Raw genomic sequence first — 14,126 nt, forward strand, 5'->3', positions numbered from 1 at the left:
ACTAGTAAGTTTATTCTGCTGTACTAATAACAGTCGTGAGACCACCATTTAGACTGAAGTTAACTCTAGAAGCCCTGAGGGCTATAATGCTGGTAATACCCCCAGAGGATACTCTTCTCATCCCTGTTATTATTCCTATAAGTATTTAGCAATTATTTAGCCTGGCAATTCTCTACTTCCCTGTGGTCTGAATGTGCCACTACTTTTATTTATTTATTTTTAAAGTTTTTAAATGTTTTTTATTTATTTTTGAGACAGAGACAGAGCATGAGCAGGGGAGGGGCAGAGAGAGAGGGAGACGCAGAATCTGAAGCAGGCTCCAGGACCTGAGCTGTCAGCACAGAGCCCGACGCGGGGCTCGAACCCACGAGAGTGAGATCATGACCTGAGCTGAAGTCGGACACTTAACCGGCTGAGCCATCCAGGCGCCCCTGTGCCAATACTTTTAGAAAACAAATCTGGGGCGCCTGGGTGGCGCAGTCGGTTAAGCGTCCGACTTCAGCCAGGTCACGATCTCGTGGTCCGTGAGTTCGAGCCCCGCGTCAGGCTCTGGGCTGATGGCTCGGAGCCTGGAGCCTGTTTCCGATTCTGTGTCTCCCTCTCTCTCTGCCCCTCCCCCGTTCATGCTCTGTCTCTCTCTGTCCCAAAAATAAATAAACGTTGAAAAAAAAATTTTTTTTTAATAAAAAAAAAAAAAAAGAAAACAAATCACAAAAGGGAGGTGTGAAGGTCTTTGAAAACGCTACTGCATTCTTTACTGGATTTCCTGGAGTGATACTTATTGTTGGCTTGAATGGTAGCAGGTAGTGACTATAGTGGTTAGTTGTGAACATAGCCCAGTTGTACTATAGGCTTGTGTTTCAATCAACACCTTTCATCTGTAAAACACCCTGGAGCACACAGTGGGGAACATGATATGGAGATATGTAAGGCATCATCTTTTTCTTTCAGGGACTTCTAACATGGTAAAGGGAATAAAATACGTGCGTAACAGGTAAGTGATGCAGACTGAGTGTCCTGAGAGAGAACCCAAGGGCTACAAGCTTTCAAAGAGCATAGAAACTTCTTTATACGTGGGTGATCAATGAAGCTTCATGAAGTGACATTTCAGCTGAGTCTTGAATACTTTTGAAAGGTAGGCGTGTGTGTGTGTGTGTGTGGTGTAGTCCGTGTTTGTGCATGAAGAAGGTGGAGTCAATAGCCAGCAATTGACTGCTTGTAGCTCCAGTACCTAGTTCAGTGACTGGCACAGTGTAGATGTTCAATAACTATCACATGTTCTGATTCATAGACAAACCATTGCCTGATTATCAGGGTTTTGGATTTTCCTTTCTTTGGAAAACAAGACAAAAAGAAATAGCTAAAATATAAAAATCAGAAGACACATGCTGATTTCAAAAGCATTAAGATGTGAGAGCAAAATGCTTTTTTGAATCTTGAGAACATGGTATTTGGTGAGTTTGAGTGCAGCAGAACTTTTGAGTACTAAATTGGAGGCATATCAGTAGCTGGGATAGATACAATAGCTGCAAGGTAGATGGAACCAGATTGTGTAAGGTCCTGGATTCCAGGACTTTTCATTTTTAACACAGAGTTGCTGAAGGATTTTTGAGCAGGGAGTCTGCCATAGAAAAAATAATAGAGTTAGTGAGAAAGTGAATATTGCTCTGATGAATAACAACAGAAAACCAAAATGTATTGAGCATTACATAATGACAAGAAATATGCTAACTAGTTTTGAATGTTATTTAATTCAGCAACCTTGGACAGATATTATTCATCCCATCTTTCTGTTGAGGAACACTAGCTCAGAGAGGATTAAAAACTTTGCCTGGATACTGCTAGTGGATTGTGACATCGTTTGCTTTCCAACAAAAAGCTGACAGGTGTGAAACTGGAGACCAAGTAAGAGGACTATGAGCTATTGAATTTGGAGATATCTTGAGCTGGATAGCTTCTTCCCACATGTCAGTCTACTCTACAGGAGGCAGTTCTTAAGATTTAATACACTGCACAGAACTTCCTTGCCTTCTGGCTTCCAGTAGAGGTTAGCTAATGGGAGGAACTGGCAAGGGACCAAAGGGATGAAGGACAATGAAGTTGAGGTGTCTCTCCCAGCTGCCATTCCTGGGATCTGGCTGGGTCACTGCTCAAATGAAGGTCACAACTCCTGGCCATCATCACATGAGAAAACACAGCTTACAATGGCATCGTTACACTGATATGTGTTCAAATGTTTCTTCTTTCAAGGAGCCAGAAACTAGCCCATCCAGTGGTATAGTGCTGGTTCGAAGTAAAACGCTTATAACCAGACACTGACAATAAGATTGCTCAGTGTGGAGAACCACAGTTCATGGAGCCCAAAGAGTCTCACCCTACTGATTTTCTCCTAGTGTTTCCCAGCCTTGGTTTGTAAAGGGCTGAGAAATTGATATCTTGAACTTGGCAAAGGTTAGCAAACCTCCCTTGCAGTGCTCATTGTATATATAACTTTTTTTTTTTTTTTACAATAGTTGACTCCTTCATCCTTTTTTTTGGGGGGGGGGGGGGAGGGGTTACCAAAATATAAAAGATAAAGGGATAAAGCTGAAAGTCTGGCGTTGGCCATTTCCCACACAAAAATCTAAGCCCCCTAAGTTATTTGGGCATTTGATGGCTTTCATTTAAAGCTAAAGATACATATTTTATTTAGGAACTTATATTTATAAACTTCTTATCTATGTACAAGGTTTGTAGCAGAACTACTTCCAGCTGTGTATCCTGTAGCTCAAATTCACAACGGCTCCTTTCTTTCAAGGTAAAAGATACCAATAGCATATTAGATACTATTATCTTTATTACCTTAAAAAAATTGGGATGTTGTGAGGATTTACCCAGCTAATACATGCAAACTGCTTAGCCTAGGGTCTGGCGCAAAAGTCACTGTTACAGGAAAATAAATTAACAGTTACTGAGCACCCACCACTGTGCCACGCAGTGCAGAGCTTTCCCATAGTTGATGGCATTTAACTACCCTTAGTCCTAGCAAGGGGTTCGGGATGCTAAGTGCTGAGCGGAAGGACAGGCGTGCTGAGGTCCTCACCGACACAGGGAGGACAAGGGGGCGCGGGAGCGCGCGTCCAGAGGCGCAGGCGCGGCGGCGCGCGCTCATCCTCCGCTGCTGGGGGCGCTGCTTGTTGCCTCCACTCGCCGCGCCGCAGTCGCCCGCGTCAGGCCGGCTCCATGAGGACGAAGCACGTGAACGTGCTGATCGCGCTGGCCGCCTTCGTGCTTTTCAGCTTCTCCTGCTTCTGCATCTCCAGGATGACTCAAACTAGTAAGCTGAGGGTGGCTTCTCCGCCCCCTTTGCCGCCCCTCCGACTTCGGGGCTCCGGGATTGCCGGGGCGGCCGGGTGGAAGAGAAGGGGGGGCGACGTGAGAGCCTGACACTGTCACCCACTCTCCTATAAGGTGTTTTACAATTGTAGCCCTACCCCCGACCCCAGGCTCCGGTCCGACCGGCGGCGGTTAAGCTGTAACCGACGCCCCTAGTTTACCCCGGCGGCCGCGACCCCCGCCAGGCGCGCGCGCTAACCGATTGGCCTGTGGGGACCTCCCGACGCCCTCCTGCCTGCGCACTCGGTTTCCCTCCCAAGGTTCAACGGCCCAGGGTGTTCCCTGACTCCCTGCCGCCACCAGCGTCTTCCTCTTTCCCATCGTTTCCAGAAACGGGTGAATGTCCGACTTAAGAACTCTTTCCACTTTCGTGTTCCACCGTTAGATTATGGAGCCACCTTTGAAGGCTCCTGAGAGTATTTTTTTGCGAAGCCGAAAAGGGGTGAGATGATGGAGAGAGACAACTTAGAGCACTGGTATAGCAGCCGAACATTCTCAAGTGGGCCATGTGTCTTGCATTGCAACTTTGAAACACCAAGATTTTAATTCATTTTGTTTATGGGGTTCTCAATTTGAAATTTGCCCAGTGAAATTTGAACTTTAGATAAACAATGAGTAAGTTTTTAGTATGAACATTGCACGGGGGTTGAGGTGGGAGGTAGGACTCCTGGGTGGCGTAGTGTCAGTTGAGCATCCATCTGACCCTTGATTTTGGCTCAGGTCGTGATCCCAGGGTTGTGGGATCAAGCCCTCCCACCCCCACCTGCTTGGCGCCGAGCTTGGAACCTGCTTAGGATTCTCTCTCCCTCTGCCCCTCTCTCCCACTCACTCGTTCTCTTTTTAAAAATAAGTTTTAAAAAATTGCACGGGATATATTTATACTAAAAGATTTATTGTTCGTCTGAAATTCAAATTTAACTAGATTTCCTGTATTTTATCTTTCAGCTCTTCTTGTCCAATGTCTAGTGTAACATTTTAGCGTCCATATAATTGGATTTTGAATTTAAGCTCAAGAATCCTGTAAATATATTAAGTCTTCCAAGATTGCTCTTAGGTTGTTTCAGGTTAAATTTTCATTCATTTTTTTAATGTTTGTTTGTTTGTTTGTTTGTTTATTTAGAGAGCACACAAGCAGGAGAAGGGGCAGGGAGAGAGAGAGGGAGAGAGAGAATCCCAAGCAGGCTCCATGCTGTCAGCACAGAGCCTGACCTGGGGCTCAAACTTACACACTGTGAGATCATGACCTGAGCCAGAATCAAGAGTGGGAGGCCTACTGGACTGAGCCACCCAGGCACACCGAATTTTCATTCTTACTAAACACACTTATGACTCAGATTCACACAATGTAACCTTGGTGGTCGTGTCAAGGATCAAGTGTGGAAGTGGCTTTATTCCTCTAATTAATACTTAATTTTGTCATGTACACACAATATCGACATTCTATTCCGTTTGTTTCAGAGATTAGACATGTGTATTAATTGATCTGATTCATGCTACTAATATTTGATCATTTTGTACACTTTCTCTCTGTTTCATTTTCTATAAGGAACGTTAGCCAAATGTGTTTTTATGTATTTTAGGACAATAAACAATTTGCACTTTTATAACAAAAATAAATCATAACTCATAATGAGAAAGCAAAACATAAACTCCTTTTTCTAGTAATCTTGGAAGGCAATTCACTTTAGTAACCTCAGAAGGCATTTTAATACAGTTAATATTATTAAAATGAAACTGTGGACTTCAGACAGCTGGAGAAGTGGAGGTGCCATGTACTGGAATGGTGAAGGCCGGGACAAGGGCAGATCGGGGTGAAATGAGTATTTCCATGGCGCCTATTAGACATCCCAATGAAAGTATTAATAGGAGATTGGCTATGTCATTCTGGGTCAGGACTGGGGACAAAAATTGGAGAGCTGTCAGCATACAGTATTTAAAGCTACGAGATTGAATGAGATCATATAGGGAGTTGACATAGATAAGGAAAGATTCCAAAGACTGAGCCCTGGGGAATACTAACATTTCAAAGTCAAGGAAAAACTAGGAAACTGAGAGAGCCAAGAAAATATTTCAAGGAGGAGAGTTTCACAGTGTCAGAAATGCTGATGAAGTTCTTCAGTACAGGAAGAAACACCCATCCACTTGTAATCCTTAAAGTCCTCATTCCTATATTATTGGTGAATGCCGCAGCCACTTCCTCTGCAGGCTACAGTCTGAGAAGGCACTTCCCGGTCAAGCACAGAAGACCACTTAGGTAAGTGTTTTGCCAGTGCCTGTCCCAGACTTCCAGTATCCCGTCTTCTCTGGCAGGTGGTAGGCTATCCCTGCATTTAAGCCCAAGTAGGGCACATAAGCCCATGTAGGGCAGATAACCAATTCCAGATCCTCTCCTGAGTGTGTTTCTGGGTAATGCAGCATTTAGTGCCGCTGCCCATGGAAAAGCTACCTCCCTGGAAAAGCCAGCACTGGCCTGCCACTACCATTGGCAATAGTGGGGCTGCAGTTGGCCTGCTGCTGCCTGAACATCTGACACTCCAGCAGGAGCTAGCAGTTCGGTGGAGGAACCACCAGAAGCAGGAGGACTCCACCTTTTTGCAGCCTCCAGTCTGGCACAACTGCCTCCCCTTGGGAAAATGTGATGAGAGCATGGCTGGTAAGGAAGTCTGGGACAAGTAGCAGACTTCTGGTTTTAATCAAACCAAAGAGGATCTAGAAGGGGCACATGAAGACCGGATGTCAGCACACAGAGTCCAGGAACAAGCCAAACTAAATAGCACATAGTGAAGGGACGTATATAAGTTGATAAAAACTGTACTCTAAAAAGCAAAGGAACAATAAACAGGTAGCTCAGGAGAGTAGTGACATTAGTGACATGGGATGGGGCAGGGATCCACTCTTGGAAGCAAAGGCACTGGGCAGTATTCTAGTTAGTAGCTTGGGTGATAGGTTACCTGGGTTCATCTCACATTATGCTACAGAGCTTACCTATGTATTCCACATTTTTCTTTTGTATGTATAAAGTTATTAAAAATCAAAAGAATTTGTACAGTGTAAATATGAAAGCAAGAACACTGAAATGATAGGAAGCATATGGTACTCAGTTCACTTGAGAATATAGAAACAATCAGAATGCATTTTTAAGACATTTTAAAATAAATGCCAGTACTCTTACAGCCACATGTAATTGATTTACTTTAAGTTTATTTATTTTGAGAGAGACAGAGACCGTGTGAGCAGGGAAGGGGCAGAAAGAGAGGGAGGGAGAGAGAATCCCAAGCAGCTCCGTGCTGCCAGCACAGAGCCAGATGCAGAGCTTGAACTCACAAAACTGTGAGACCATGACCTGAGCCGAAACCAAGAGCTGGATGCTCAACCAACTGAGCCAGCCAGGCACCCCTGTAATTGACTTTTTAAAAATATTCATTGAATTCGAGAGAGAGAGAAAGAGAGAGAGTACAAACAGGGGAGGGTCATAGAGAGGAGAGAGGATCCCAAGCTAATAGCACAGAGCCCGATGTGGGACTTGATCCTACGAACCATGAGGTCATGACCTGAGCCGAAATCAAGAGTCAGGCCCTTAACCAACTGAATCATCCAGGCGCCACCCCATACCCCTTGTAACTGATGTTTAGAAGCAGTTCAACTTGTGAGGGTTATAAATATGAGTGACTTTTGTTTTCCCAATAATTGCCCGTGTGTGTTCCGTCAAACACCCTATTCTGTTGGCACAGAGATTCATAGTGATATTTAAGACGTATTCTGTATCTCTTTTGTTTATTTTTGGTTATTCAAACAGTCTCATTCCTGTTACTAGAGACCCTATCCCATTCTTTTTAGAACTTTAACCTCATAGTCAATTAAGGGCTTTCTTTTCCTTTTTCTGCGAGACAGACCAGTCTTGTGGTTCTAGGAAAACTCCATGGCAAGAGAAGAAAATGATGTGTTCTGAGACACTTGTCCTGGGATTGGTGTAAAACTTCCCCAAATCTTAGTGGCTTAAAAACAATAATTTTGTTTAACTCTTGGTTTACAAAGAAATTTAAATCAGAAATTTAGGATGGGCTCTGCTGAGTGATTTGTGATCTGCAATGGTATCAGCTGGGGTCCTTGGGGCTGGAGGATCTCCTAAGAGGCTTTCTCACTCTGGCATTTCTCTTGTCTCCCCACATGGTGGCTTATCCTCCATGGCCTCACCACTTGGCATGGGCTCCTCATAGCATTGTGGTCTCAGCAGAGTTTTACTTTTTATAAGGCAACTACCCTTCAAAAGGCAGGAAGTGTTAGTTTCCAAGCCAGTTAGGAAACTGCCCCCCAAATTAGTACTGCCTTACCTCTGCCGTAGTCTGCTGGTCTGTTTAAAACCACCATGGGTTCGCCCAGAGTTGAGAGAACAGAGAAACTGAATACCTCTTGACGGGTGACTGCAGAAGAGCATTTGCTGTGGGACATACTGTTGTAGCATCTTTGGAAAATATAATCTGCTGCACCCTTCCTCCACCCTTGCTCTGTACCCCTGTGGTATTGGGGTGGGAAGGGGTGCAGGGACAGAGGTTTCCTTGCGTGATGGCAGCCTGATGGTTTCAGTCTCTCTGGAGAGTGCTTATGTGTGGCAGAAATCCAGTGCTGACTCTTACGCAGTAGTTTGTGACTACTTCTGAGATCTGCTGGGGTCTCCTCACTTCCCATTCCCTGGTGTGGGGTATCCATCTGCCTGAGGGCCCCCTTCCTTGCGCTGCCCTTGCCACAGCCTCTTGTTGCTAGGACTTTCTTGCCTAGCAGGTGGCCCTCTTCAGGACCTGCAGTATGCACTTGAGCCATAGCTGACTCATGCATCTTTGCCATTTCTAGCTGCATGCAGGGTACTTCACAGACGTTTTCTCTTAGCTTAGCAGTTTCTCTCCCACTCTCCTGCCCCTTTTCATCTGTCAGCATGAGACATTTTGTTAGTTTGGCAGTTCAGCAATTTTCAGGGTAGAAATCCTCTCCAGCCATTGACTTGGTGAAAAGAGGGCTCATTCTGGAGCACCCAAACTTTATAAATGAATTTCTTGGGGTCTCACTTTCTACCATTGGTAGAGGGAAAGCAGCCTCCATCCTATCCAAGCGGGATAAGTACATAGTATCTACTGTTGTAACTATATGTGTTGTAGTATGTACATAAATACCAAAGTGGATGACCTTGTGAGAATATGCGTACAAAATGCCATGGAGCAGAAGTGGTAAGGAGAGTGGTCCCAGCTGTAGCTCTACATCAGCAGAGTCCACGATGCAAATGGGGTCCATTCAAGACAATAATTGGAGGGGCGCCTGGGTGGCTTGGTCGGTTAAACGTCCGACTTCAGCTCAGGTCATGATCTCACGGTCCGTGAGTTCGAGCCCCGCGTTGGGCTCTGTGCTGACAGCTCAGAGCCTGGAGCCTGCTTCGGATTCTGTGTCTCCCTCTCTCTCTGCCCCTCCCCTGTTCATGCCCTGTCTCTCTCTGTCTCAAAAATGAATAAATGTTAAAAAAAATTTAAAAAAAAGACAATAATTGGAATGTCTTGTGGAATTTAAAGTATATCTAGAACAACAATGCTTGACAACAATCACAAGATAGGAGAGGGGTCAGTGGAGTTAAATGGTACAGACTAGCAGCACTGATGAAAAGTGAGAATGTAAGAATTTGTATGAGACTGCAATAAGTCAAGGACTCAGATTGAAATCTAGTCTGACTACTAAACTAATAGCAAAATAATGCATAACAATATCACTCATTATAGTAAATGCTCCAAAGAGGAAATTACAGTATTTTCTGACTGGATATAAAAACAAAACCAAACTTAATGTTGTTTACAAGGGATACATTTGAACTTCAAAGACCTGGAAATGTTGGAAGAGGGATGGAAAAATTTATATCAGCAACCTGACCCAAAAGAAGGTTGGTATAGCTATATTGTTATCAGCAAAGTAGGCTCTAAGGGCAAGTGTAACTTAAATGTTGAATAAACATGGAGAACTTCATTAGCAATTAAGGAAATGCAAATTAAAAACACAAGATACCCTTTCATACCTTTCAGATTTTTAAATTTAGGAAATCAGACATTTGGTGAGGATATGGAAGTGCAGGAATTTACACACACTCCCCTTGGGAGTGGGGCGTATACATTCAATCACTTTCATTCTGTGACGTGCATTTCCTCTGTCCTAGCAATTTTTCTGCTAGTCAGGGCTGACACTGGTGCGCAGCTTTACTCAGTGGTTTATGGCCAAGTCCTCTTCTTGGTGATCGGTACCCAGGCCATGCACGTTGTTCAGTGTTTAGAATAACATCCCTACCACCAGATAATATCCAAGGGAAATTCTTGAACACATATGTGGTGTATCCTTGGTTGCATTTTTTGTAAGTGTTCAGCAAGGGTAGAAGAGGTAAATATGTTGTTGTATGTTCAAAACAATGGCACATTTAATGTAGTAAAAATGAATGAACTAGAGCTTGACTTACCAGTATGGATTGATTTCTTTTTTTTCTTTTTAATTTTTTTTTTTAATGTTTATTTACTCTTGAGACAGAGAGAGACAGAGCATGAACGGGGGAGGGTCAGAGAGAGAGGGAGACACAGAATCTGAAACAGGCTCCAGGCTCTGAGCTGTCAGCACAGAGCCTGACACGGGGCTCGAACTCACGGACCGTGAGATCATGACCTGAGCCGAAGTCGGACGCTCAACCGACTGAGCCACCCAGGCGCCCCTGGATTGATTTCAAAAACATAAATTAAGCAAAAGGAACAAGTATAGAAGAATACATATAAGTATTATTTTTTGACTAATGTCTAAAAACAAATGTGCATCAGCTTGCAAAAGTGGTAACACTTAAAAGCAATGGATGATTAATACAAAATTCAAAATTCTGCTGATCTGGGAGTGGGGAGGAAGGGGAACATGATCTTGGAAGGAAACAGATGGAATATTTTTAAGTCTAAGGTAGTGACTTCATGGATGTTCATTCTTGTCTCAGACTGTTTTACATACTCTTTGCAATGTCTGAAATAGTTCATCATAAAAATCTCATGCACAGAGGGACTACTCAGAGAGAGTTCAAAGAGCATGGTTTGTAGTGTAATTTGATTATTGCAAAGTCTATGTGGGCTGGAATAATACAAAATGTATTGTACCTTTTTAACTTCATCTCCTACCAGCTGCCTCAGATAGTCTTTCTTTGGAACCATGTTTGGTACAAATAAATGAATAATAAATTTGAAGTGGTCTGCCAATACTTTCACTTTATGCCATTCGTTCTCCTCTCTTTCTACCCCGAGTGAATTACTTGCTTTCCCCTCAGAACGTCCTGCCATTTCATACTTATGCATTTATGTTGTTATTTTCTTAGTTTGAAATGGCCTTCCCTGCCCTTTGCTGTGTTGCAAAATTCTATACATTCTTCAAATTCTCAAATATTTCCTCTGCTCTGAGACCTTTTTCCCTCCCTCCCCCACTCCTCAGTCTTCCTTACTAGTTAAGCATTTCTGCCTCCCTTTGCCTCTGTATTTGAGCATAACTCTGTTTTCACAATTACACTAACTGGTTGTTTAAATATACGCTCCTTCCCCCATGTCTTGTCAGGTAATTTAGAGCAGGAACCTGACTTATCCATGTTTGTTTACCTTTCACATAGCTCAGTGAATGACACGTGGTAAGTATTACATGGCAGAAAGAATGCAGACCCTGGGATGCTTCTCATTGCTGGAGGTATTTAGTGAATGAAACAGAGTGGGAAAGTCAGGTCATGGCCATATGGATAGGACCTTGTATACTAAGGCAAGCAGTTTGGACTTTATTCAGTAAACATTCAGAGAACCATTTAAAGTCTTTGGGAAGTATTTCCAGAAGATTAAGTGTGGATTGGCGGTGAGAGACTAATTAAGAGGCAGTTACAATAGCGCAGCTAGAAGCAATAATGATCTACACTATGGTAAAGCCAATGATGAGAAAGATAAAACAATTAAAGAGACTGATAACAGTGCTTCTCAAATTTGAACGTGCACACCAGTCACCTGTGAATCTTATTAAAGTTCAGACTCTGACTCAGTAAGTCTGGGGTGCAGTTTGAAATACTGCATTTCTCTTTTTTTTTTCAAGTTTATTTTTTATTTATTTTGAGAAAGAGAGGGAGAGAGAGAGAACACGAGCAGGGGAGGGGCAGAGAGAGGAGAGAGAGAGAATCCCAAGCAGGCTCTGCACTAACAGCCTGCTTGAACTCACAAAATTGCGAGATCATGACCTGAGCCAAGACCAAGATTCAGATGCTTAACTGACTGAGCCACCCAGGTGCCCCATGAGATACTGCATTTGTAATAACCTCACAGCTGGTGCCATAGACCTGCTGTCCAGTATGGTGACCCCTAACTAGGTGGCTGTTGAGCACTTGAAATATGGTTAGTGCAACTGAGGCACTGAATTTTAAATTTTGTTTTAACTAATTTAAATGTAAGGATTGAAGCAGTGCAAAATATTTCTCCACTAAGCAAAGTTTTATTGTTTTGTTAAGACTGCATGTCAGTTACCATTAAAATTTAGCATGCAAATGAAGATGTACTACAAGTATAAAATATACACAGGATTTAGTCTACTTAGTACAAAAAGAATGTAAACTATTCCATTAATTATTTTTTATGGTGATTATATGTTTCAGGTATATTGAATTACATTAAATATATTCTTTACAATTACCTTGCTTCTTCCTACTTTTTTTTTTTATTTTTTAACGTTTTATTTATTTTTGAGACAGGGAGAGACAGAGCATGAACAGGGGAGGGTCAGAGAGAGGGAGACACAGAATCTGAAACAGGCTCCAGGCTCTGAGCTGCCAGCACAGAGCCCGACGCGGGGCTCTAACTCACGGACTGCGAGATCATGACCTGAGCCGAAGTCGGCCGCCCAACCGACTGAGCCACCCAGGCGCCCCTCTTCTTACTTTTTTAAGTGTGGCTACAGAAAATTTAAAATTACAAAAGAGTCTTACGTTTTATTTCTACTGGGGGGCTGTGCCTCAGACTCTTGCAAAAGTCAGTGGTACTTAGGACCTCACCTGGCCCCTTTCTGATGGGTGGAAGTCACATTGGCCCATTGCACACATGGACTGGTGTCTGTTTTTATAATTTCACCACAATTGACTCAAAACATCATATTATTATTAATTTCAAACCTTTGCAACATATTTTTATAACATTTCATCCTCACAAAATACCTGAATGAATACACAAATAATATAAATATTTTTCTTGTTGAATTATCAAGTAAAAATATAGAAGAAGCAGATGTAAGACTAGGGAATATCTCTTTTACCTTTTTTGCATGGATGTTTCTGCAAATACTGTTTCCTCTAGAGAAAACTCTTTCTTTTCACGTTTACCAAATTGATCCCTCAGGGACTGACTTACATTGGGGAAGCTTAGACATGTTGCATCACCCATGATGTATCAATTTCAAACACATGATCCAATTTGCAAAGAGCATATCACTCCAGGAGCCCCAGGAATAGTGTTATACTGGTTAAACTATGTCTACTTCTAAAGTTTGTAAAAATCTTCAAGCAGTATCTACCTTATGAATATTCAAGATTTATCTGGGATAGCTGCAGTTCTTTTGATTAAAGCACAATTCAGTTTAAAAATCACTCAAATAAATAAACATTTAAAAAATTAAAAAGGGGGCACCTGGGTGGCTCAGTCAGTTGAGCGTCCGACTTCGGCTCAGGTCATGATCTCTCTGTCTGTGAGTTCGAGCCCCGCCTCGGGCTCTGTGCTGACAGCTCAGAGCCTGGAGCCTGCTTCAGATTCTGTGTCTCCCTTTCTCTCTCTGCCCCTCCCCCACTCATGCTCTGTCTCTCTGTCTCTCTCTCTCTGTCAAAAATAAACATTAAAAAAATTTTTTTTAAAAATCACTCAGTTACTATGTTGGCAAGTCCATGCATTAATTTGTTCATTCATTTCAGCATATATTTGTGAGGGGCTATATGCCTATTACTGTTTCGGACATTGGGAATTTAGTACCAAAACCCCCCAAATTCTTGCTATTCTCAAGCTTGCATTCTAAAGAGCTCTGGAGAGAGACATAAAAACAGTAAATACAAAAAACAAAACAAACAAACAAACAAAAAACCCCAACAGCATATACATAACAGAAAGTCTGGTAGTGATGAGAAATTTGGGGATGGGGAAGGGTAAGAGAGGAGTGAGAAAGGGGTACTGTTTCATATAGGGTGGCAGGGTAGGCTTCTCAGAGGAGGTAACATTTTAACAGAAAACTGAATGAAATTGGAAAACTCTAGCCATATCAATATCTGGGGGACAAACAGTGCCTGCTCAGAAAATTGCAAAAGTCAAAGCCCCAAGGTAGGAGGGTGATTCCTGTGAGGAACAGCCACCAGTGTGGCTGGAGCTGAGCTCCCCCTGAGTGGGGCAGAACAGGTAGGAGATGAAGCCAGGGAGGGTCAGAGGACTGATCCTGTCATGGTGAGGGCTTTGCTGATTTTACTAAGTGTGAGGAGAAATCTCTGGAGGATTTTGAGCAGGGGAGTGGCATTATCCAGTTTTGACACTGGCTGGACAGTGTGTGCCCTTGGTTCATACGAGGCAGATGAATGAAAAAAGTATTACGTGTTTCTACCCAAAAATACCACCATCACTTTTACAGTTTCATATTTTACCCTAATTAAAAAAAAACCCATCTGAAATTTATTTTCTAAACTGTGAATTTACCTTTTTTCTATCCAA

At 42.8% G+C, this 14,126-nt stretch overlaps 1 protein-coding gene across 1 annotated transcript in view; it reads left to right on the forward strand.

The window, feature by feature from the left end:
• Positions 1–3,222: 3,222 nt before the first annotated feature.
• MGAT4D (MGAT4 family member D) overlaps positions 3,223–14,126 on the forward strand; it is a 52,291-nt gene continuing 41,387 nt past the window's right edge. The window contains exon 1 of the mRNA XM_032593067.1: positions 3,223–3,316. Within this exon, the coding sequence (XP_032448958.1) occupies positions 3,223–3,316 (94 nt within the window). The remainder of the gene's footprint in view (positions 3,317–14,126) is intronic.

Source organism: Lynx canadensis, chromosome B1 (assembly GCF_007474595.2).
Source record: "Lynx canadensis isolate LIC74 chromosome B1, mLynCan4.pri.v2, whole genome shotgun sequence".
In the NCBI taxonomy this organism is placed as follows: Eukaryota; Metazoa; Chordata; class Mammalia; order Carnivora; family Felidae; genus Lynx; species Lynx canadensis.